This window comes from Schistocerca gregaria, chromosome X (assembly GCF_023897955.1).
Source record: "Schistocerca gregaria isolate iqSchGreg1 chromosome X, iqSchGreg1.2, whole genome shotgun sequence".
Taxonomy (NCBI): Eukaryota; Metazoa; Arthropoda; class Insecta; order Orthoptera; family Acrididae; genus Schistocerca; species Schistocerca gregaria.
The window spans coordinates 815,646,244-815,670,792 of record NC_064931.1 but is presented as its reverse complement, the minus strand read 5'-3'; the positions used below and the strand labels follow the sequence as shown (position 1 = coordinate 815,670,792).

The following is a 24,549-nucleotide window of genomic DNA, read 5'->3' as shown; positions in this document are numbered from 1 at the left end:
GGCGGGGACTACTCAAGAAGATGCCGTTATCAGGAGAAAGAAAGCTGGCGTTCTACGAATCGGAGCGTGGAATGTCAGATCCCTTTATCGGGCAGGTAGGTTAGAAAATTTAAAAAGGGAAAGGGATAGGTTAAAGTTTGATATAGTGGGAATTAGTGAAGTTCTGTGGCAGGAGGAAGAAGACTTCTGGTCAGGTGACTACAAGGTTATAAATACAAAATCAAATAGGGGTAACCCAGGAGTAGGTTTAATAATGAATAGGAAAATAGGAATGCAGGTAAGCTACTACAAACCGCATAGTGAACGCATTATTGTGGCCAAGATAGATACGAAGCCCACACCTACTACAGTAGTACAAGTTTATATGCCAACTAGCTCTGCAGATGACGAAGAAATTGAAGAAATGTATGATGAAATAAAAGAAATTATTCAGATAGTGAAAGGAGATGAAAATTTAATAGTCATGGGTGACTGGAATTCGGTAGTAGGAAAAGGGAGAGAAGGAAACATAGTAGGTGAATATGGATTGGGGCTAAGAAATGAAAGCGGAAGCCGCCTGGTAGAATTTTGCACAGAGCACAACTTAATCATAGCTAACACTTGGTTTCAGAATCATGAAAGGAGGTTGTATACATGGAAGAACCCTGGAGATACTAAAAGGTATCAGATAGATTATATAATGGTAAGACAGAGATTTAGGAACCAGGTTTTAAATTTTAAGACATTTCCAGGGGCAGATGTGGACCACTTTTATGAACATCAAGAGCTCAGATGGAAACCCAGTTCTAAGCAAAGAATAAAAAGCCGAAAGGTGGAAGGAGTATACAGAGGGTCTATACAAGGGCGATGTACTTCAGGACAATATTATGGAAATGGAAGAGGATGTAGATGAAGATGAAATGGGAGATACAATACTGCGGGAAGAGTTTGACAGAGCACTGAAAGACCTGAGTCGAAACAAGGCCCCCGGAGTAGACAACATTCCATTGGAACTACTGATGGCCTTGGGAGAGCCAGTCCTGACGAAACTATACCATCTGGTGAGCAAGATGTATGAAACAGGCGAAATACCCTCAGACTTGAAGAAGAATATAATAATTCCAATCCCAAAGAAAGCAGGTGTTGACAGTTGTAAAAATTACCGAACTATCAGTTTAATAAGCCACAGCTGCAAAATACTAACTCGAATTCTTTACAGACGAATGGAAAAACTAGTAGAAGCCGACCTCGGGGAAGATCAGTTTGGATTCCGTAGAAATACTGGAACACGTGAGGCAATACTGAACTTACGACTTATCTTAGAAGAAAGATTAAGGAAAGGCAAACCTATGTTTCTAGCATTTGTAGACCAAGAGAAAGCTTTTGATAATGTTGACTGGAATACTCTCTTTCAAATTCTAAAGGTGGCAGGGGTAAAATACAGGGAGTGAAAGGCTATTTACAATTTGTACAGAAACCAGATGGCAGTTATAAGAGTCGAGGGACATGAAAGGGAAGCAGTGGTTGGGAAGGGAGTGAGACAGGGTTGTAGCCTCTCCCCGATGTTACTGAATCTGTATATTGAGCAAGCAGTAAAGGAAACAAAAGAAAAATTCGGAGTAGGTATTAAAATCCATGGAGAAGAAATAAAAACTTTGAGGTTCGCACGATGACATTGTAATTCTGTCAGAGACAGCAAAGGACTTGTAAGAGCAGTTGAACGGAAAGGACAGTGTCTTGAAAGGAGTATGTAAGATGAACATCAACAAAAGCAAAATGAGAATAATGGAATGTAGTCGAATTAAGTTGGGTGATGCTGAGGGAATTAGATTAGGAAATGAGACTCTTAAAGTAGTTTTGCTATTTGTGGTGCAAAGTAACTAATGATGGTCGAAGTAGAGAGGATATAAAATGTAGACGCAATGGCAAGGAAAGTGTTTCTGAAGAAGAGAAATTTGTTAACATCGAGTATAGATTTAAGTGTCAGGAAGTTGTTTCTGAAAGTATTTGTATGGAGTGTAGCCATGTATGGAAGTGAAACATGGACGATAAATAGTTTGGACAAGAAGATAATAGAAGCTTTCGAAATGTGGTGTTACAGAAGAATGCTGAAGATTAGATGGGTAGATCACATCACTAATGAGGAAGTATTGAATAGGATCAGGGAGAAGAGAAGTTTGTGGTACAACTTGACCAGAAGAAGGGATCGGTTGGTAGGACATGTTCTGAGGCATCAATGGATCACCAATTTAGTACTGGAGGGCAGGGTGGAGGGTAAAAATCGTAGAGGAAGACCAAGAGATGAATACACTAAGCAGATTCAGAAGGATGTAGGTTGCAGTAGGTACTGGGAGATGAAGAAGCTTGCATCGGATAGAGTAGCATGGAGAGCTGCATCAAACCAGTCTCAGGACTGAAGACATCATCAACAACAACAGTTCAAGATGCCATCCAAGGATATATTGGGACAACAGTCAGGCAACTCTGCAGCCATTTGCGATTTACTATAGAGGTGAATCAGGTGATGTGTCTGTCATGAATCTGTCCATTTTTAGTGACTGTTTAATTCATGATGCCATTGCAGTTCATGTTCACATTCACATTGTCATGGCATATGTGCAAAACAAGCTGCCTCATATACATTTTGCAAAATACTTCAGTGATGGGGCAGCTATTCAGTACAAAAACGGTAAAAATCTCAAACGTTTTTGCATGTATTACCATGATTTTCAGATTCACACAGAATGGAATTTTTTCACAACAAGTCATGGCAAAAATGTATGCAATGGTATTGGTGCTACCATTAAGTGCATGGCATCACGAACTAGTCTGTAGCACCCTACAGGATGTCACATTCTAACACCTCTTCAATTATTTACCTGGGTACAGAAAAATATCTCTGGCATACAATCATTCTATGTTTTGAAAGCTGAGGTGAAATCAGTCAAAGAATTGCTAAAAAGCAGACTAGAACACGTTAAAACTGTTGCAGGCACAAGGAGCCATGATCACTTCTCTCCAACGGACTCTGACAATGTGCAGATGAGCAGACTGTCAAGTTATAACTATAGGTTCATGCACAACATGTGTCTTCACAGTGTGTCTGACTCAGGATTCAGAAGCAAAAGCACCAACATATAACCAGGTTGCAATGTTATTGCTGTCTATGATGACAAATGGTACTTAGGATGTGTTGCAGAGTGCTGCGAAGCAGAAGCTGATGTATTTGTGAACTTCATGGCACCAGCAGGATTAGCAAGATCTTTTCATTGGCCACGTTTGGCAGACAGGTGTTGGATTCCTTTTGAACATATTCTTATGACAGTTCCAGTTACTACCACAGTCTCATGAAGACAGTACAATTTGCCACTCAATGTACAGAGTACAGTAGCTAAAGTGTGGGAGAACTTCTGTATGAAACACAATGTACTGGTTTTTAACAGTTAACGTGTAGTAAACATTAATGATAGGTTGTGTTAATCTGTCTACAGGGTGTTACAAGAAGGTACGGCCAAACTTTCTGGAAATATTCCTCACACACAAAGAAAGAAAATATGTTATGTGGACATGTGACCGGAAACGCTTACTTTCCATGTTAGAGCTCATTTTATTACTTCTCTTCAAATCACATTAATCATGGAATGGAAACACACAGCAACAGAACGTACCAGCGTGACTTCAAACACTTTGTTACAGGAAATGCTCAAAAGTCCTCTGTTAGCGAGGATACATGCATCCACCCTCCGTCTCACGGAATCCCTGATGCAGCCCTGAAGAATGGCGTATTGTATCACAGCCGTCCACAATATGAGCACGAAGAGTCTCTACATTTGGTACCGGGGTTGCGTAGACAAGAGCTTTCAAATGCCCCCATAAATGAAAGTCAAGAGGGTTGAGGTCAGGAGAGGGTGGAGGCCATGGAATTGGTCCACCTCTACCAACCCATCGGTCACCGAATCTGTTGTTGAGAAGCGTACAAACACTTTGACTGAAATGTGTAGGAGCTCCACCGTGCATGAACCACATGTTGTGTCGTACTTGTTCTAGCAGCACAGGTAGAGTATCCCGAATAAAATCATGATAACGTGCTCCATTGAGCGTAGGTGGAAGAACATACTGACGAAACTAAAATGAGCTCTAACATGGAAATTAAGCATTTCCGGACACATAACATCTTTTCTTTATTTGTGCGTGAGGAATGTTTCCTTAAAGTTTGGCCGTACCTTTTTGTAACACTCTGTATATGTTGTTGCTTAGTGATTAAACAGTTGTGGGAGAGGATAAGAAGAGGCAGAACAGTTTACGATATGTTTTTACAAAATTGTGTTGTGGAACAATGGCCACATCACCAAATACATCTGTCAACTTCCAATGTACACAGATGTCTTGTAATAACATGCTGAAATTTTGACATATATATCATTATGGTCTACTTATGCAGTGTGCGAAATTTGGCTTGGAAACCACTTGTCCCTTTTGTGCTACCACACTTAGAAAATCCATGTTTTTCAGGTAATTTTTCAAATTTTTATATTTTCATGTGCATGTAACTCAGTTTTTGTGACTGAGAGGGCACCTAAAATATGTACCTTTTAACATATTACATTTTTTAAATCACATTTTGGAATTTTTTATTTTCTCTCAGAAATATGTTGTTAGTGTTTTGATTTATGGAGTGTGTTCTCTAAATGGATGTTACTGGGTTGTAAAAAGTTTTTAAGACCTGAAGTTGGGTCTGAAGATAGATTGCCAGATGCGGGTTGCAATTTCTGGGTCATGCCACATTCTTTCACAAGGCATAATTCTGGAACTAATTCTCAGGGGAAACTAATACTGTTTACATGAGTGTTCCACACACGGTAGAATTAGTGTACTGAATTGCAGTCAAATCTGAGACTATGAGCTGGAGCCCCTAACTGAACTGACATGGATTCAAAGTTAATTTGTAAGGTTCTGAGGAAGATTATCCAAACAACATTCATTTTCTTATACAATATGAAGATTTCGACACAACTGTTCCATAGTCTCTACCTGGAAAACATGCCACAGATAGTTACTCAATTCTGCAGTGGTGTGCTGAATGTGTATCTGCACGCCCTTCTTATGAATACCAACAAAACATCAGTATAATAAGAAATGTTTTTAATTTGCATAAATAAGAGGCACAGTCACTACTGCAATTGCTACAGCACATGCCCCCACACATCACAACATGCTTCCACATTTAATATAAAGCACATGTAAATATAATCATCCAAGTACTCTGTGATGATTAAAGTTGCAAATGACAAGACGCAGAGTTTCAGATACACAGCCAAATTCCTGTCAGAAAAGTTCCTAGCATACGGTTTGTGAGTTTGCCTTATTTACTGTCACTAACACATGTACAGAAAAGATTAAATTGGCCAATATATAAGTAACAATGATAAGACATATTAACCATGCTATAAGAAGCATAAACTAACCCACTTCACTAGCGGTGCCGACATGAATTCCTCCAACTCTACTGATGTAGCCATGGCGGGGAATTTTATTCATGTGCTGTTTCTCCTACACGTGAAAACTATGAAGAATCAGTCTTGATAGCAGTAGTCTTGATAACATTATGTTTCAAGACTCGGCACACTGCAAATTTACGTATTCTCACAAAACAAAAGAAATTGCATTAGATCTTCTCGGGCATAACGCCCGTAAGCATTTCCAGTCTCAATTCAATAACACACTACTGGGTTACTCGTATCACATGTTCATCGGGAAGAAAATTACATTGTTCTCAATTCCTACATTGTATTACAATGGTCCAACTTGACAGCTTTATTACTGTAGCACCCTCATTGTTAGTTCTTTCGTAAAGCCGTCTAGACAGTTGTTCCTACTGCTTCAAAATACACATACACTACACCTACTACTGCCATAATACAAATGTATTTCCTATCCATATGAACAACTGACAACTGCAAACATCAACAACAACAGTTTCCGCAGTTGACAACAAACCAGTCACTTTTCCGGTATTATCGATGTGTAGCAATCGATGATTATATCGGACGCTTAATAATAATAAAGTACAGATTCAACGTCCACATAAGAATAAACGACACGTTTTGTAGAGCTGGATGTATGCATTACCATTTAGCAAATACAGATTACATGAAAGATTTAAAAAATTAATATGTCATATTTTGCTTGCCTGTAGATGAAATACGTAACTCCCACAACAAAGGAAGAACAACGTGCATAGTTATAAAAAGAAAGACTGTGAAATGAATGGATTGTGTGGCTAATATATAAATATTATGACAGCATGGTATAAAATAATAGTGTTCTAAAGACCTTCAACAATCATTGTTTGACTTGAAAGAGAAAACAGGGTACAAAGAGGCTATAGACACTTCATAGAAACCTCGACCCATCAAAATCACTCATCTGTGTATTACTGATTTCACAGTTTCTAAAGTCAAACTGACAAAGAAATCATAAACAAAAAATCCAGAGGGTAAAATTTAATAACTAAATGACATCACTCAAACACTCCTATGAGATTCCATGTGCACTGTAGCAGGGTGTCATATAATCAAGTAAGATCGAGTTTGACCAGAAATATTCAGGGCTAGGAACAAGCTAGGGAGGTAACACAATTGTTAGTACTTTAGACTCATATTCAGGAAGCCGACTGTTCAAATCCCCGATCAGCCTCCCAAGTTTAAGTTCTCCACTATTTCTCTAAATTGCTCCTAGGGATAAGCTGGAATGGATCATTTGTGAAGGATGCAGGTAATTTCTTTCTTCATTCTTCCCTACTCCGAGCTTCTTGCTCTGTCTCTGAGTGATTTCACTGTCGATGGGTCGTTAAATTTTCCTTCATTGCTCCTGGTTTCGTGATGATTTTGTAGGTTTCCACATTAGTGTTATATGAATACATCTGAATCCAGTACCTGCCTTCTCTACAACAGTTCAATAGCTCTTTCTATTCTTTGTAGTCGCTTTGGACATGTACTCCAGGATTTATTTATTTATTTATTTATTTTTGCAATGTATAGCCAGTTTCTCTTGTCACAGTAAGTTCTACAAGCCACTATCAGGAAACGATTACAATGACAATCAAAACTGGTTACGCGATGCAATAATTTGATTTTGCTGCTTTAATATCTAAAATCCTAGGTTATAACAACACAATAACAATAGAGTCAAGCCACTGCACACATTTGGTTAATTAATTCATTTTCCTTTGACCTCATTCGATTACATTATACATGATATCGCAAACCTTTTGAGTCAAACTGAAACGGGTGATAGTGGGCTTCAACATATTGAACTGAGATAGGGAACCAATGGTCGTAAATGCATAATTATTGTCTTACTGGTGTACTCAGTGTACACCACTTAAAAACAATGTAGCTCATAGTAATTGTCCAGAGCCACATGCACCAGTCTAACGCATGTATTGCAATAGTGTATGCAGACTGTACCCCTTGTTGTCCACGAAATAATGTGGTTTCAACACAACAGTGCACCATCCAACTTCGATGTTAATGTCCACAAGCAGCTGAACAATATGTAGAAGCATCACTGGATTAGAAGTGGAGGTGCTGTCCTGTGACCAGCGCTATCACCCGATCTCACACCTCTGGACTTTTTCCTCTGGGGTTACATCAAGACATTGGCGTATTAAACCCTGTAGAAACTGGTTGAACACCTGCCGGCAAGGTTCCTACCTGCCTGTCTGCTGGTTCAAACAGACACCAGGGATCTTTGAGAGAGTGTGACAGAAGTTCATGCGCAATTGCCATCCATGCACTGAGACTGGTGGTCGCCACATCGTTCAGTTACTATGAACTATGTTGTTGTTATGGACTGTGTGCATCCATAACTAATTAAATATGCATTCCTGACCATTGGTTCCCTGTCTCAGCAAAACTGGTGTGGACTCACTGTCACCTATTTCCAGAAACATAGGAGATATTAAGTTTCTTTTGGCTAATGCATCTATAACAGATTCTATTAAGCATGAGCTAGCTGTTTCAGCAAAATTTCCCTTTTGGAAACCATGTCGTGCAATTCTCAGATTGCTACGTTTTCTCTATGAAGATAAATCAATCTACTATGCATAAGCATCTCCAACATTTTTGAGAAAATTTATATTAAAGATATTGTTTTGTAGTCATTTTGGTCACATTTTTGGCATATCTTGTATGCGGGCACCACTTTGTTTATGTCTAATTTATATGAAGTAATTATTCTGATAATTATCAGTTTACTATATACAAAATTGGTTTAATTGTTTCCTCAGTAACATGCTCTAGTAGTGTATGTATCCTAATTCTGGGTCAAAGAGTACATTTCTCAAAAATTCCCTAATATAAACCAAAATTCTAGCTTTGTTTTTTCTCACATTTAAGAATTTATCTATATTAAAGATATCAATTAAAATTTAATATTAAAAAAAACTAAGTTTAAAAAATACAAAATTTCTAAAATTTATTCTAACCCAACAACAGGAAGCAAACAATATTTTATTTTGATTTTTACTTCGATATATAAAACATAATCCATCAATTTTCAATAATTTATCATGGTCGTCTGAAAGGAAGTTAGTATAGCGATCTGGAATAGTAACTTTATATTTATCATCTAAAAGTAATACGACTTTTTGACCATTACATTTACAAAAGTTTCAGCTTTTCAAATACTTTAAGATTTAGTTTTTTCAGTTCTCTTAATTTAGTGAACAGTTCTCCATAACCATTACTGTAACTGATACTTCCTGGCACATTAATCTGTGTGCTGGAACAAGACTTGATGGTTCATATGGCTCTGAGCACTATGAGACTTAACTGCTCTTGTCATCAGTCCCCTAGAACTTAGAACTACTTAAACCTAACTAACCTAAGGACATCACACCCATCCGTGCCCGAGGCAGGATTCGAACCTGCAACCATAGCGGCATGTGGCTCCAGACTGTAGCGCCCAGAACCGCACAGCCACTCTGGCCGGCAGCAAGACTTGAACTCAGGACATTTACATTGTGTGAGCAAATAGTCTACCAACTGAGCCACCCAAGTACGACTCACGATCCGTCCTCACAGCTTTACTGCCGCCAACACCTCGTCTCCTACCTTCCAAATTTCACAGCAGCTCACCTGGAACCTTGCAGAAATAGAACTCATGGAAGAAAGGAAATAGCAGAGGCATGGCTTATCCACAGCATGCAGGATGTTTCCAGAAGAGATTTTCACTCTGAAGTGGAGTGTGCACTGATATGAAACTTCCTGGCGGATTAAAACTGTCGAGTCTCGGTTCGGTACCCAGTTCCAATCTGCCAGGAAGTTTCACATCAATGCCCACTCTGCTGCAGAGTGAAAATCTCATTCTGATTACTATAACTCTTAACTTTACTTACTAGATTTTCAATGGTACCAGTACTGCTCATATTCATTCTGTGTTGCTTTTATTCACATAGAAAAAACTATATTTTCAATTTTCTTGATTGTGAAAATTTTACAAATTTTAAAATAATAAATTTTTCTAATTGAAAATTTAAATTTTGTAAATATTAAATTTTTGAAACTAAACATTTAAACTTTTGGAAAATTTTATTCATAAATATTATAATTTTTGAAAATGTAAATTTTTCAGTTTTTCTTTCATCTATCTTTCTGGAAATACATGAGAAAGAAATGTAATGAATTTTTCAATCAAATACTTCTATAACGTTTTCTAATACTTTATTCATTTACCTAATTAAAATTTTTCAGTAAATATTCTGTGTTGTAAATCATAAGTTAAATTCCTTTCCACCATATTTAATTATGTATGCAATGATATCATTTGGTATATTTGCATTAGAATGGAAACAATGTTATCATTTTTTTGAGTACACATATTTATTATATAGACATGATAATTTTGAATCAAGCTGAATAAATTTTCATTTACATTGGTATTTAATTGAGTTATTGTTTAAAAGTCTCAGAAGTACCATAGAGTTTCAAAATATTATTCGATTCATCAAGAATCCATTATTTTTGAGGAAAAATTTCATTTCTTCCACTCTTTACACAAATATTCTGTAATTTAACATGATTCAATAAAGATGAATTATTTCAGTGGTAAGTCATATCAGATTCAGAAAACTATAATAATTAGTAGTTCCAAGTTCTAAATTTTTTCTTCTGTTCAATCCAGAAATTTCAACTGTTGTAGTTCAAGAAAGGAGCTGCAATTTTTGAATTTTTGAATCTTTCTTTTTCTAGTTCAAGTGAATATTCTCGTTAATATTTAACAACAGATACAAGAATTCCATAACTTTTACAACAATTGTACCTTCATTTAGAAGTGTATTATTGCCATTATTAGTCTCCCACCGAAGAACAGAACCCTACTGATATTTTCTTGAACTCCAAGTGAAAATTGCTGTTAAATGTCTTTCCCAAATTATTCTTTAAAATCTTTAAACATTTTCCAAGTAGTTCTAATGGACCACATACTTCATTTTGTTTGTTTTTAATTTGTCATTGTTAAGAATATGGTCTTCCACAGTTAATTCATTTGATGGAGATGAAGTCATAGAAAAAGAGTTGATGAAAAAAAGAAATGGATATTCGATTCTAGAAAAAATATTGCTTCCTTTTTTAATTTTAATAACATCAAACAAATATAACACATAATTATCAAATGGTATAATATTCGATTTAACAGCATAAACTGAAAAATCTGTTCCACCTGCATGAACAACATCAAATATCATATAAAGTTATGAATAGTTCTTATCAATCTAGCCATAAGCAACATTAATATTAATGTTAATATTTCTTCATTAGGAAGATGTTTTCTCTTTTAGAGAAAATGAGTAAAATTGGTAATTCTCAGTCTTGTTCATTATTTATTAACAAACAAAATTATTTATTAATTTTTAAAATTATTATTACCCAAGAACCAGTGAAGGCGATCGAATTATCTTTTTCATGAGCAAAGTAATACTTAGATTCTGAATAGAATGGGAATTGGAATATTTAATGGATAATTTGGTTCATAAATTATTAGGCCTCAATATCCAGCATTTGGTTTAGTGAGGAAATAACAATAGTCTCTCTACGAAAGCAATCATTATGTTTAACAAACATTCCATCAGCTAAAGTAAAATTAACATTTTTAATATAAATGGAATAAACTTAGAAACAATATTAGCAACAGTTTTTATTAGCCTCAATAATTTGATTATTATATCCTAAAATACAACCAAAACAATCCTCTTTATTCATAAATAATTTAACATCACTTTTGATAATAACTCTAATTAAAATTATATCTTGTTTAATCTGGATATTTGTGTTTTCGATTAAATGAATTTTTCCAAAAATTTTAAACTATATTGACCAACATGAAAATCTATCGTTTCATTGTTAGTGTATACTTTATCATTTTTTATATAATATTTGGGATTAAAAAGAATAAACTCGTGAAACATTTTTTAAGTTTCTCTTACACTAAATCTAATGATTTTATAAGAACAGAAGAATTATCACTAAATTGAAATATTCAACTCTTTTATAATACTAAAATTTATGCAAATATATGAAAGATACAAGAATTCGATTGTAGAAATTAAAAAATAAAGAATGTAAGCATTTATCAAATTCTATTCGATATTCAATAGTAGGTCCAATCAGATGAGCAAAAGGAACTCGAATGATTTTTAAATATATTCTAACTCATTGATGGTTACATTTGAATAAAATTTTCATTTGTGAATTTATTATAAATGTTTTGGTAATCCAAAACACCAACAATTTTATGAAAAACGTGAAATAATAGAAGCAAAAAGTTAAAAATTTCAATTTTTATTATAAATTATGATTAAATTAATGCAATAAAGGAATGAAAATATAGTTCAGTTGCAGTTTTTGATGATATAATTTTTGAAAATCAAGGTATAGTTAGAGAATATTTTTCTAGATCTAGATTGTTTTTATTAAGATCAGATTTATTCAAAAGTAGCACAAAAATTTGTTGAAGGCACGGTAAATTCTTAAATATTAACATTGAAGATGACAGAAATTAAAATCAAATTCATCATGTATTTTTTGCTGGTGATTTTAAAATAGTTGATTTTATACAACTATGTAGTACTCTCCGACTTCAAGAAGAATATAATAATTCCAATCCCAAAGAAAGCAGTTTAATACTAACTCGAATTCTTTACAGACGAATGGCAAAACTGGTAGAAGCAGACCTTGCGGAAGATCAGTTTGGATTCCGCAGAAATGTTGGAACATGTGAGGCAATACTAACCTTACGACTTATCTTAGAAGAAAGATTAAGAAAAGGCAAACCTACATTTCTAGCATTTGTAGACTTAGAGAAAGCTTTTGACAATGTTGACTGGAATACTCTCTTTCAAATTCTAAAGGTGGCAGGGGTAAAATACAGGGAGCAAAAGGCTATTTACAATTTGTACTGAAACCAGATGGCAGTTATTAGAGTCGAGGGACATGAAAGGGAAGCAGCTGTTGGGAAGGGAGTGAGACAGGGCTCTAGCCTCTCTCCTATGTTATTCAATCTGTATATTGAGCAAGCAGTAAAGGTAGCAAAAGAAATATTCAGAGTAGATATTAAAATCCATGGAGAAGAAATAAAAACTTTGAGGTTTCTCGCGATGACATTGTAATTCTGTCAGAGACAGCAAAGGACATGGAAGAGCAGTTGAACGGAATGGACAGTGTCTTGAAAGGAGGATATAAGATGAACACCAACAAAAGCAAAACAAAGATAATGGAATGTAGTCGAATTAAGTCGGGTGATGCTGAGGGAATTAGATTAGGAAATGAGACACTTAAAGTAGTAAAGGAGTTTTGCTATTTGGGTAGCAAAATAACTGATGATGGTTGAAGTAGAGAGGATATAAAATGTAGACTGGCAAAGGCAAGAAAAGTGTTTCTGAAGAAGAGAAATTTGTTAACATCGAGTATAGATTTAAGCGTCAGGAAGTCGTTTCTGAAAGTGTATGGAGTGTAGCCATGTATGGAAGTGAAACATGGACGATAAATAGTTTGGACAAGAAGAGAATAGAAGCTTTCGAAATGTGGTGCTACAGAAGAATGCTGAAGATTAGATGGGTAGATCACATAACAAATGAGGAAATATTGACTAGGATCGGGGAGAAGAGAAGTTTGTGGTACAACTTGACCAGAAGAAGGGATCGGTTGGTAGGACATGTTCTGAGGCATCAAGGGATCACCAATTTATATTGGAGGGCAGTGTGGAGGGTAAAAATCGTAAAGGAAGACCAAGAGATGAATACACTAAGCAGATTCAGAAGGATGTAGGTTGCAGTAGATACTGGGAGATGAAGAAACTTGCACAGGATAGAGTAGCATGGAGAGCTGCATCAAACCAGTCTCATGACTGAAGACAACAACAAACAACCTGTAGAACAATTTAAATATGTTGATAAATGACTAGTTAAATTCCACTATGGTCAAATAGCTATAGGTAATAAGGAATATGAAGTTAGAGATGGATTACTTAATTTTTTAACTAAAGAAATTACTATGGGTGATTTAGGTGGCTAGTTTTTCTGTGTTGAATTACAAAATTATGCTAGACTTTTATTCTTCTCAAATGCTGTATATCCTGAAAATAATCTAAATAAAATAAAATAAAGTGAAGGATATAAATATAGTAAGTTGGTTGGTTGGTTGTTTTGGGGAAGGAGACCAGACAGCGAGGTCATCGGTCTGTATAATAAATTGATGGAAACAATTGTTGAAGATTAATTAAGTTGTTCGAAAAAGAATCTTAACTACTAATTTCATAAAGTTGGTGAAGGTTCAGTAAAGAAATATACAGAAAGAAAGTCGATTATAGTTGGATGAATGATGTTTGACAATTGATTGATAGTATAATGGTAATTCATAACTAAGAATCAGCTGGAAATAAAATAATATAAGAAAGAATTGGTAAACTTCAAATGTTTTCAAACAAGTTAAGTGATTTTATTGTTAATGACCCAAAAGGAAGTAATTATTTAATTACATTTTCAAATAATTTAATACACACATTTTAGAAAAAGTGAAAAATTTGGTAGAGGTTTAAATAATACATTAACCAAAAAACTGCCATTTAAATTAAATTTTCCTGGATATCTTTATTGTTGCCCTGGAACAAAATTAGAAGAAAGGTTACCCAGAAGTGATAAAGAAATTAAATCTTTAGATGAAGACTATGAAAAACATATTATTACTTACAAAGATAACATAATTTAGAAAAAAGACATGAAGCAGATAAATAATTTCAATTAATGGCAAAACAAAAAATGTATTCAAACGACTCTCAGCTAGTAAAAAATTACCAGTAAGAGCTGTTAGAGGAATAACTTATGAAAAAAATTAGGAATTAGTTTAAATTTGATGATAAAGGATGGGATTCATAAAAGGGTTCTTTATTGATTTTTAATCCATGTAAATGAATAACTTTATTGTTGTTTATGCTAAACTTCCAAATGGTGATATAATCAATTACAGTGAAAATGCATAATGGAGATTAAATAGCACTGATGATAAAAAAGACATAAAAACCTGTGGTAATTTATTAGGTAAAATATTCTAGTTACGAGAAAATTATTAAATATTAAATGAAAAAAAGAAATAGAACATGGAGGTGGATTTTTAGCATTACTATTGTCCAGTTTACCATCTTCATTAGGTTCTATCTCAACATCTGCAGCTGTTGCAAATACAGTTATAAATTAAAAAAGTGATAAGGAAATAGAAGATCAACGTGATTTAGATATAGAAAAGAGAGGAAGTTGGATCAAAAGCGGAAAAATTTGCATAGAAATAATCACAAAATTTAGTTATACTTTATTTGATTTTGACATAAAAAACTTCCCAGCTACAGGCCACAAGTGGCCCATCAGGACCATCCAACCGCCATGTCATCCTCAGAGGAGGATGTGGATAGGAGGGGCATGGGTTCAGCATACCGCTCTCCTGATCGTTATGATGATGTTCTTGACTGAGCCGCTACTGTTCGGTCGAATAGCTCCTCAATTAACATCACTCTGCTGAGTCCACCCAAAAATGGCAACAGTTTATGGCAGCCTAGATGGTCACCCATCCAAGTGCTGACCACGCAGAACAGTTCTTAACTATGGTGATCTCTTGGAAACCGGTGAATCCAATGTAGCAAGTCCACTGCCCTGATTTTGAGATACAAAAATTAAAAATATAATAGTTTCGTGTTTTTTTATGATTTATGAATTAACACATAAACCAAGAACTTTAGAATGTGGAACAGTAAATGTTGATACATCGTTTTTTTAGGCATTCAATTTGTTATATTAAGAATAAAGACATAAAACTTGGTTTTTAATCATTCGGAGGAAGTACATAAAAACAACTAGCACATTATTTAAGAAAAAATGATTTATATTATAAAGCCGAAAGGACCCAAAATTTTAGGGACTCTTTTGTAGTCATTTACATCTATTTGTTTTAAAACTATTATGTATTTTTCCAGAAAAAAGTTGTTATTGATCGAAACATCAGTAAACAATTATCACTGGATGATTTTCATAACTTGGCAAGTATTTTTGAGAAAAAGTGCGAGGTAACTAATTCTATTCAATTAATAATAATATTAAATAAATGTAATATTGTCAGTATAACATCAAAGGTTTCTGTTAAAACTGTTCCAGGTGATGTGAAGATTTCATGTTTCGCAAAGTAATTTAGAAATTAATATATTTCATTTATAGAAGCAGACAACTACAATGTCAACTACTTTTTGAATTGTAAGAAACTGAAAAACTGAAACCCATAACCCTAGTGGAGTAACAACTAAAATGGAAACAAAGAATTAAAGGTATTTGTTCAATTTTGGAAACCAAGAAAATCAAATTCTTAATGACTTACTTAAAGCAATGAGAAAAAAATTTTGAACGAAAAAATTTAATTCCTTTTGGAATATATGATTTATAGCTGGCTGACATACACAATTTGGATACTGGTAAAGTAAAAGGAATTTTAAAAACAAATAAACGATATAAATATTAATTATTTGCTATAGTCCTAGTTTCAAAATTTGTTTTGCTACTCCAGTAAAAGATAATACAGGTAAAAATATACTTCATTCTTCTGAACAAAATTTTTGAGTTGAAAAAAAACATAAACTTTACCAACAGATAATGGTAAATAAATTCATAATACATAAACTTCAACCTAAATAAAAATTTAATGTAGACCATTTTTCAATTATTAGTGACTAAAAAGAAACTGCTGTGTGAATGTTGCAATAGAACATTAAAAGAAAAATATGCTGGAAAATTTGATTTTTAAGAAAATTATAAAAGGGTAGATTTAGTTAAAAATCTTGTGAATATTATCAAACGAAACATACAACTATAAAAATACGCCAAAATGTGTAAACCAAGCAATCTTATTGAAAATTGCATATGTAACAGATTTTTAGTCACAAATGCTAAATATAAAATTGGTGATAAAGTAAGCATAAGCAAATTAAAAGGAATTATTGGAAAAAGATATACAGCAAATTGGTCAACAGAAATTTTTCAAATCGAAGATATAGCTCTTTCCAATAGGATCAGATATGAATTACAAGTTAAAATATGTAGGAAGTGAAACGAATTTTTATGAATAAAAACTGTTGAAAATGAGTTTTCCAGACGTTTAACTTGTGGAAAAAGTATTGAAAAAATGGGTAAGTAAAAATATGTTAAATGGAAACATTTTGAGATTTCACACAATGGTTTGATATACAAACGACATGTTATTTTTCAAATTTTAATACAAAACTTATATATGAATATAGTTTGTCATTAAAAATTTAAACATATATGGAATTGAAAGTAATAGTCATTATGCTTACTGTTTTTAAAGAAGATTGAGTGTATTTTTATGTACAAATAAAGATTAAGAGAAATTATTTTATGTCGAAATTAATTGAAAAATTTAAAATTGAATTAAACGAATTAGATGGTTTTGGTAGTTCTACGACTAACTACACCAATGCTGATTACAAAGCCAGATAACTGAGGGTCCTGTGAACATGGTAAAAACTTAATAGCGATTACGTTGTCCCTGTGCTGCATCAAAGTTAAACGCCGATTACCAAAACGTGGTTAGCTAATTGGAAGTTTGACTGGGTTAACTCCTCGTGTTACAAAGGAAAGTGCCCATATACATGCAAAGATAATGATATTCGCTGTCTGCCTGTGGTAAGGGTGTTGTAACTGCCTTGGTCGGTGGTACTTACGTGAGCTTCTCATATTGTCGGCGTAACATGTTGTTAGTGCACTGTGGAGAACAAGAACAGGGTGCCGAATTTTTTGGAGTTGGTTGCCTCCCATTACACTAATTAGAGTGAAAAAACAGATGCTTGCAAGTTATTGAAAAACTGGATGCATGGAAAAATATAGAAACACAATTTAATTTAACTCCTGGTAAGATTAAATTTTATTTGAATCATAAATCAATAAATATCTGTTGCTAATGTAAATTAAGACACTATTTTTCATGGTGCTTAGAATAATATTGAATAACAATTCAAGATACACACAACATAAAATGATATCAGCTATTAAAAGATAATCCATTCAGGTGCAACAAAAAGAAAGACTGAAAGGCTTAAAATGATATGAGAATTTGGAAAGGAAGTTGTGGAAGGATTTGACTGAAGAGATGTTTCAAGTCTATAAAAAGGAGGAGGGAAGGTGGTACCAGTACCTAAAAAGAGCTCACACGAGGCAAAACAACTGGAAATAGTTGGCTCATCACTGAAGCCACTGGAAAGTGCCCTTGATTCAGATGTACAGTACAGTGTAATAATGGATCTAAATGTAGATGTAATTGATGATGCAGCACTTGGGGATGCCAGCAGTACCAAAAATACTAATAACTGTAATTGCTGCTGAAGCTGGCGAAGGCCTGACCCTAGCACAGGTTGTTATGGAGAATGTTCAACAACCCTTCTCCAAACCTTCAAGTGCACGAACACAAGAAACATGTAATCAGAGAAGGATGCCACCAAGACATAAACAAACTTCCTTCTCTGCACTGGACAGTGTGATGCAGAAGAGGGTGGAAATACTCCAGGAGCAGCTGGGAATGCTGAAGGGAGAACATATCAAACAAATGAGAATAAACTGTCTCAAAATTTTTGAACTAAAGAAACTAAAATATTGAAAGAAGAAGAATCCTACCAAATGTAATGTAAATGTTTAAAAAACGTTTTCTTATTTGTGCACTTAATAATTTCAAATAAAAATAATGATATATTTTACATGTATTGAGTAACAGTTTACCTTGGCGAAAATGTTCATCAATTATAGTGCGACCAACTGCCTGTCCTGGTAATGTGTCATAACGATATATTTGTTGACCAGGAGGCATTAGCTCACTATGGTCGATTTTGGGGCCCTCTCGCTATGTAATAGCCTCAGCAGCCCCATAATTTCTGTATCAACTGGTGGCTCTTTCTTGCTTGTGCTCCTTGCAATATTATGCAAGACAGCTGTACTCACTATAATTGCCATTGTCTTTTGTCGATTACACCTCATTCCCATAGATAAAATGGGGAATCTCCTCTTTGACAAATCATATTGTCTCTACACAGTGTTCCTTGTTGTAATCTGAGACCTATTGCATCGGTGCTCTGGCGCCCTCTGTGGATTTGAAAGTGGTGTCAAATCTCCTTGTAAGTGATCGACTAGTATTTCACTATTTCCAAACTGTACCCTTTGAGCGCAATTACGAAATATTGTACTATAGCGCACAGAGCCAGGCCACGGAACCTCAATATCCCATATCATTAAATTGTGGTTGCTGATTGTTGACAATTAAAGGAGGAATATGATTTCCTATTGCAGAAAAATTCTGCACTCTGTCCCCAGGTGACTGAATCCTTATGTGAGTGCAATGCACTGTACCAATGACTCCAGGAAATCAAGCCAGTCTGTTGAAACCATCCATCACAGAGCGTACTTCCGATCGAGATGATAACTTAATGTATTGATGCGACATTCTTCCTACGATTCCTGACACTTCACTTATAATTCTTTATGCCATTATAGAAAAGACATTAGCACTGTCACCATATTAAATGCTCCAGGTGAGTATGCCCGTAATGTCAACAGAAGTCTGTTCATGGGCGAGAACAGATTATATCAGTTAGTTGGAAATTCTAACCTATCAAAGATTTGATCCAAAAAACACCATGCTGTTTCTTTTCAAAACCGAAACTTCTCTTCAAATTTCCAGTCACTGTAATCATTGAAAGAATTTCCCCTTTCCACAAGTACACCAACACAGTTGCGAAGATTTATGTTAAAGAAATGGCATTTCTTCGTCTTCTATGCCGTCTAAAACGACAAAAAGGCGCCGCCATGTGTTTATGTGTTTACTACACATGAACTGTGATCAATTCAAGATAATCGACCCTTCGAGCTCAGTTAACTTAAATCATGATCAAATCCCTCGATTAACTTTGCTCGAGGATGGTGCAGCCGAATATCGAATTAATGATGGTTAAATGCTGGCTTGTCCATGGGTAACTTTTAATAGGGGTTGGTGCAGTCTTCCCTTAGTGTATTAGATGTATATAAAATGGTTATGAAAGTTATTTAATATTTAATCATGAAAAAAGGACTTGGGAATTTAGTTTCTTTTCAAAGAAATATTACTATGATGAATTGCATCATTATACAAATGTTCTAGTCAATAATTATCCAAAATATTGAAATAATTTTTACAACAAACAGTATTGAATCTTTCTCCAATTCTAAGGCATAATTTTACTCAGTTAGTGTCAAACTTAATAGTTAAATATTCTTCACAATTTGGATGTATGTTTCTGATAATATTTATTTGTTGTCAAACATTTTTTAACCAAAAGACAATCTTAAATTTTCACCAGTTGTTTGAGGACAACATGTGGTAATAAATTATTTTTGTTGATTCTTTTCATGTAAATTTTTTATATATCTATCAATTTGTTCAACAGATTTTTTATATATTTATCGTAAATATTTTTCTAGATCTGTTAAACGATTTATTTGACTGATGTAGGAATATATTATTTCTCTTCTCATTTTATATTATCCGATTCCAGAAATACATGCTAAGACTTCTTCATTAATACAATCTTGAAAATTTTCTGCAATAGCCATTTTAAAATTCATGATTAAAGAATCTAATCTTGGTTCATTTATAAAATTTGTATATGAATGTATATGAAGCTGCTGCCACATTTCAGTTCTTTATATTACTTTATACATTTGTTTTCCACATTGTACTTCAAGGTACCTCTCGAATTCAAATTTTCCAAAATATCACAATTAATTTTTCATCAATAACTTTTTACAATTGATTATCGTTTTTTATACATTTGTTATTTTCAAAATTTAAAAATAAATGCTTATTAAATCTAATAAACATTATTAGGGTCTATGTTTTAAATTCTAATAATTTTTTTCTTAATAATGGAAAGTGAAAAAAGAACGATTCATCCATTTTGTGTATAAGTAAAAGAAAATCATAAAGAAATTAAAACTTCAAATAAGTTGTTTCGTTGTATATATCAGAAACAAAATATAAAGATAATAAATATGAATATATAAAGAATATTTTAAGAACTGGAATAAAAAAAACAATTTAAAAAAGAAAAAGAACTTTCAATTATCATATACATAAAAATAGATAATATAAAAAGATGAGTTTTGTAGTGGAAAATTTGTTTGTAAAATATATTTAAGCACATCAAAAATAACATATCATGAAAAAATTAAAAAACTGACCACACATCGATTTATTTTTTGTAAAGTTTTTACAACATGTGATGACCTCAACCCAGAGGAAAAATAATTATCATATTCTGAGCTGTGAAGTCATCCTGAACTCTAGTTGGAAAACCACACTCTTTGTTATACTTCTCAATTGGTCACGATTCCACTTTGTTTATGAACTGAAAACTCTAATATTCAAGAGAAACTGCTCTGAAATTAACCTTAACCGACAAAATTTTGTATATATTCTCTGAAACTTTAAAGGAATTACGAAAAGTGACAAAATTTCGTGAATCACACACATTACTGTTAACAATCGCATGAACACTGGGGAGTTTCACAATACATCTACACACTTTTGAGTATAATCAGTGTCTCTTAATACTATGACTCGTAGCAATACAAAATCAAAAAACGTTTATTACAGGGTAAACAGTCAGTACGTGATTTGACAGCTGGCATTTATAATTCAGGAAAAGCACCAATACGGGAAAAGCAGCTTTTACATTATTGATCAGAACGCAAGCAATTATGGCAATCGTCGTAATTTTCGCGAGAAACCATATTTCGCGAGAAAATACTCCTATTAGTTACTGTCATATATCTAGTCTCATAACAATACATAAAACTACATAACTGCAATAATTTTGACATGCAAAGAGAATTAGTCCTAATGATAGGAAGACGTTTATATTTACTGGTGTTTCAGCAATGACTGCCAGGCAACTTTTAGTTCACTGATTGTAATTTTGTTTTCGTTAGCAGAAAGCAAACAAACTAGACAAAGACTGTTATTAAACAGAGTCTGTAATTCTTATACTTTTAACAGAGAAAGAAAGTTTCTAGTTCAGGGGATATCGTTAAGCGAAATCCCTTAATTTTTTGTTGCATACGAAGCGTTGCGTTGGGGAGCACGATGTCGGTGGGTTACGATGATGAGATCATTATACAGATAGTTCCGCTGGTTAATCTTCTCCGGCGAAACGCAAATAAAGTTCTGGCACAGCTGTATCATTAACCTCGTGGTGATTAACAAACCACAAGACGCCAGTATATGAACGTCGTTGACATGTCCTCTCTTTCAAAGTACATGTCATAGACATCGCTCATTTTCACACTTTATGCGCTTACCGTGACGCTATCGTCCATAATTACACGGTTCGTCACATTCATATAGTCTTAGCCACAAATACACAGTTCATAGAATTGTTCTTGTGTGTGAAGCACACTGTAAACAATGTCCACTCTGTTCTCGCTTTTCAAACTTCGACAACGTCACTGAAAGCCATTTATATTGCACAGTTAATTAGTCTTCACTTTCATGGCTTGATAGAATGTGATATACAACAGGTCCACCACCCAAAACCAATACCAGCAAAGTTTATTCGCATAAAAGCACAGTTCGTGTCGGCGACAACAAAGTAATGTTAGCGGCACTTTCACAGTCCAGTTTATTTGCTCTTAAAGTTCGCTGGCGACGGCATTGCACACCGCAGTGGTAAAGAGAATTAATAATCTGATAGTTCGGTATCACTGTCCATACAATTACGTATGCTATTCATGAAACAGAGTACTATTTTTTCCCGCGCACGCTTCACAGACACGCCATCCACCATCCCCTCTACTACGCAACAACCTTTCGACTCTCGATATCACTATCCCTGTCCCCCTGTCTATAGATGTTATATCGTTATCGTAAATTACATAAACCTTTATAAACGTCATTGACTGCATTTTTCACAATTAATGATATTGTAAAAGAGAACTTTAGAAACTTTACCACAGTTACAAAGAAAGAGACGTATTTATCCATTGGAAAACGAAATTATCACAATTACATCGTTACATTTAAAAACCACAGTAGAATGTTACATAATCACAATTAGAAATGCCCATATGAACAAAAGAAAATGAATAGAAATCAAATGCGAATCACAAAAAAAAATTCTATATGCTTAATTAGCAAAGCCTTCACAAACAGAGGTTTCCAAAATTTTATTTTTTAATATTTTTATTAAAATTTATAAGATTCTACGTTTTATATTTATATTACATACTTTCGGAGTTTTTAGATTTATTTTATAATATGCATTTGGTAAATTATTAATTCCATCTTGTAGTGTAACACGTTTGTCATCATCATATCTTAAAACAATTTTATACTTTCAACTATATGCAATTTGTGCATAAATGTTCTAATGAAATTAATTTTTCTGTATTGTTTTGTTTTGTTATCCAAACACCCTTCATAATCATTAAAAGTAATTTCATTTTTTCAACAGATCTTTTAAATTCTTTATTTTCTACTGTATAAGAATACAATTTCGATCTTAAAGTAATGTACTATAGCATCACTTCTTTTTCGACCTACATTTTCATTGAAAAGTTCTTGTTTACTTTGAGCATTTCATAAAGATTTGTTTTCTTATTATTAGCTTGTGTCGAATTCGATACGGATAGACTCCACATCTTTATAATAATTTTACATGTATATTTTCGGAAAATCTAAAATAGTCATTCCGATACAAATTGTCTGTTGTATATTGTTGTATTGATTTTCATATGAATGGCAATTAATTTTTCTTAAAATGCTGGAGATATTCATAATTTGGTTTCGAAATCTATTACATAGATTACTTTAAATCTTGTCGAATTCAAATATATTCCACCATTTTCCCAAATACTATACTGCCCATTAACTTACAGAAATCTTTTATATATGTTATCTGAACTATATCTCATATATTTCTTAAAATCAGTTTTTTTCAACCAATATGATTGTTCAGATGACAATAGTACGAATGTTTGTTAATTTTAAAACAATATTACAAATTGTTTAAGGTTTTGTAATGTAATTATATTCTACTGTATTATTTAATGTTGTTAATAATATATTGCCTCCTTCTGGTGCTAATGGTAAATCTTTATGTAGAAAAATCGATTTCTTGTGGATATCCTAAAAAAGCTTCTAAAATATGACCATTCTTACAATCTTCCGGCATTTTCAGTACTTTTTTAAGAACTATAATATTTTTAATCTAAACATTCATAATTTCTAAATAGCAAGAATTGACATTTGCCCAACGATATAAATTATTTGCATCTAAATATGTAATATTATTTGATTGATTTATGGCTCAAAATTTTTCATAGATTTATTATTTGATTTAGCATATCTTTCACAAACAAAAGTATACACAGTCATTTAAATAATCTAATTATATTCTTGTCATTTTTAACATAGAATCCTAAGACAAAATAAGTCCTGTAAAATACCATGACCTTTTGAGTTCATATGATTTAATAATTTTATCTCTAAAATTTTCAATAATACCTGCAAACAATAAAACATCTTATTTATTATATTTGTAATCTTATTTAATTGGTTAATTTGACTATATTTTTAATATTCAGTTTCTTAAAACTAATCTTCATCAGAAATACTTTATTTAATAGGCCTAGAAAAAATTTTCTTTGTTAGATATTTGGATTACCGTAATTTTACTTCATAATTAATACATTCATAAGTAGGAACTAATTTTTTAATCATTAAATCTATTTGTTGGCCTTTAAAATATGTTATTGTTTCTCTAAGTTGTTCTTTTATTAGATTATATGATAATTTATAATACTTGAGTCCATAAATTTAAATGTATCTAAAAATTGTTATGTTAATATATGTTTAACGTATTTAATGAATCATTTTTTCTTTATTTAGAATAGCAACAATATCTTGATTGTCTACTGCTAATTCTTTGATAACTAAATGA

General features: G+C 33.3%; 1 protein-coding gene across 3 annotated transcripts in view; it reads right to left on the bottom strand.

Annotated features, from left to right (window-relative positions):
* Window positions 1-6,011, bottom strand: part of LOC126298586 (protein Daple) — a 190,164-nt gene extending 184,153 nt beyond the window's left edge. For 2 of the 3 annotated variants that reach the window (XM_049989957.1, XM_049989959.1), the window contains exon 1: window positions 5,445-5,995. In XM_049989957.1, coding sequence (XP_049845914.1) covers window positions 5,445-5,498 — 54 coding nt within the window. In that variant the 5' untranslated portion in view covers window positions 5,499-5,995. Of the gene's footprint in view, window positions 1-5,444 lie in introns of all 3 variants that reach the window. The other variant, XM_049989958.1, reaches the window with a different exon arrangement.
* Between the last annotated feature and the right edge of the window lie 18,538 nt (window positions 6,012-24,549).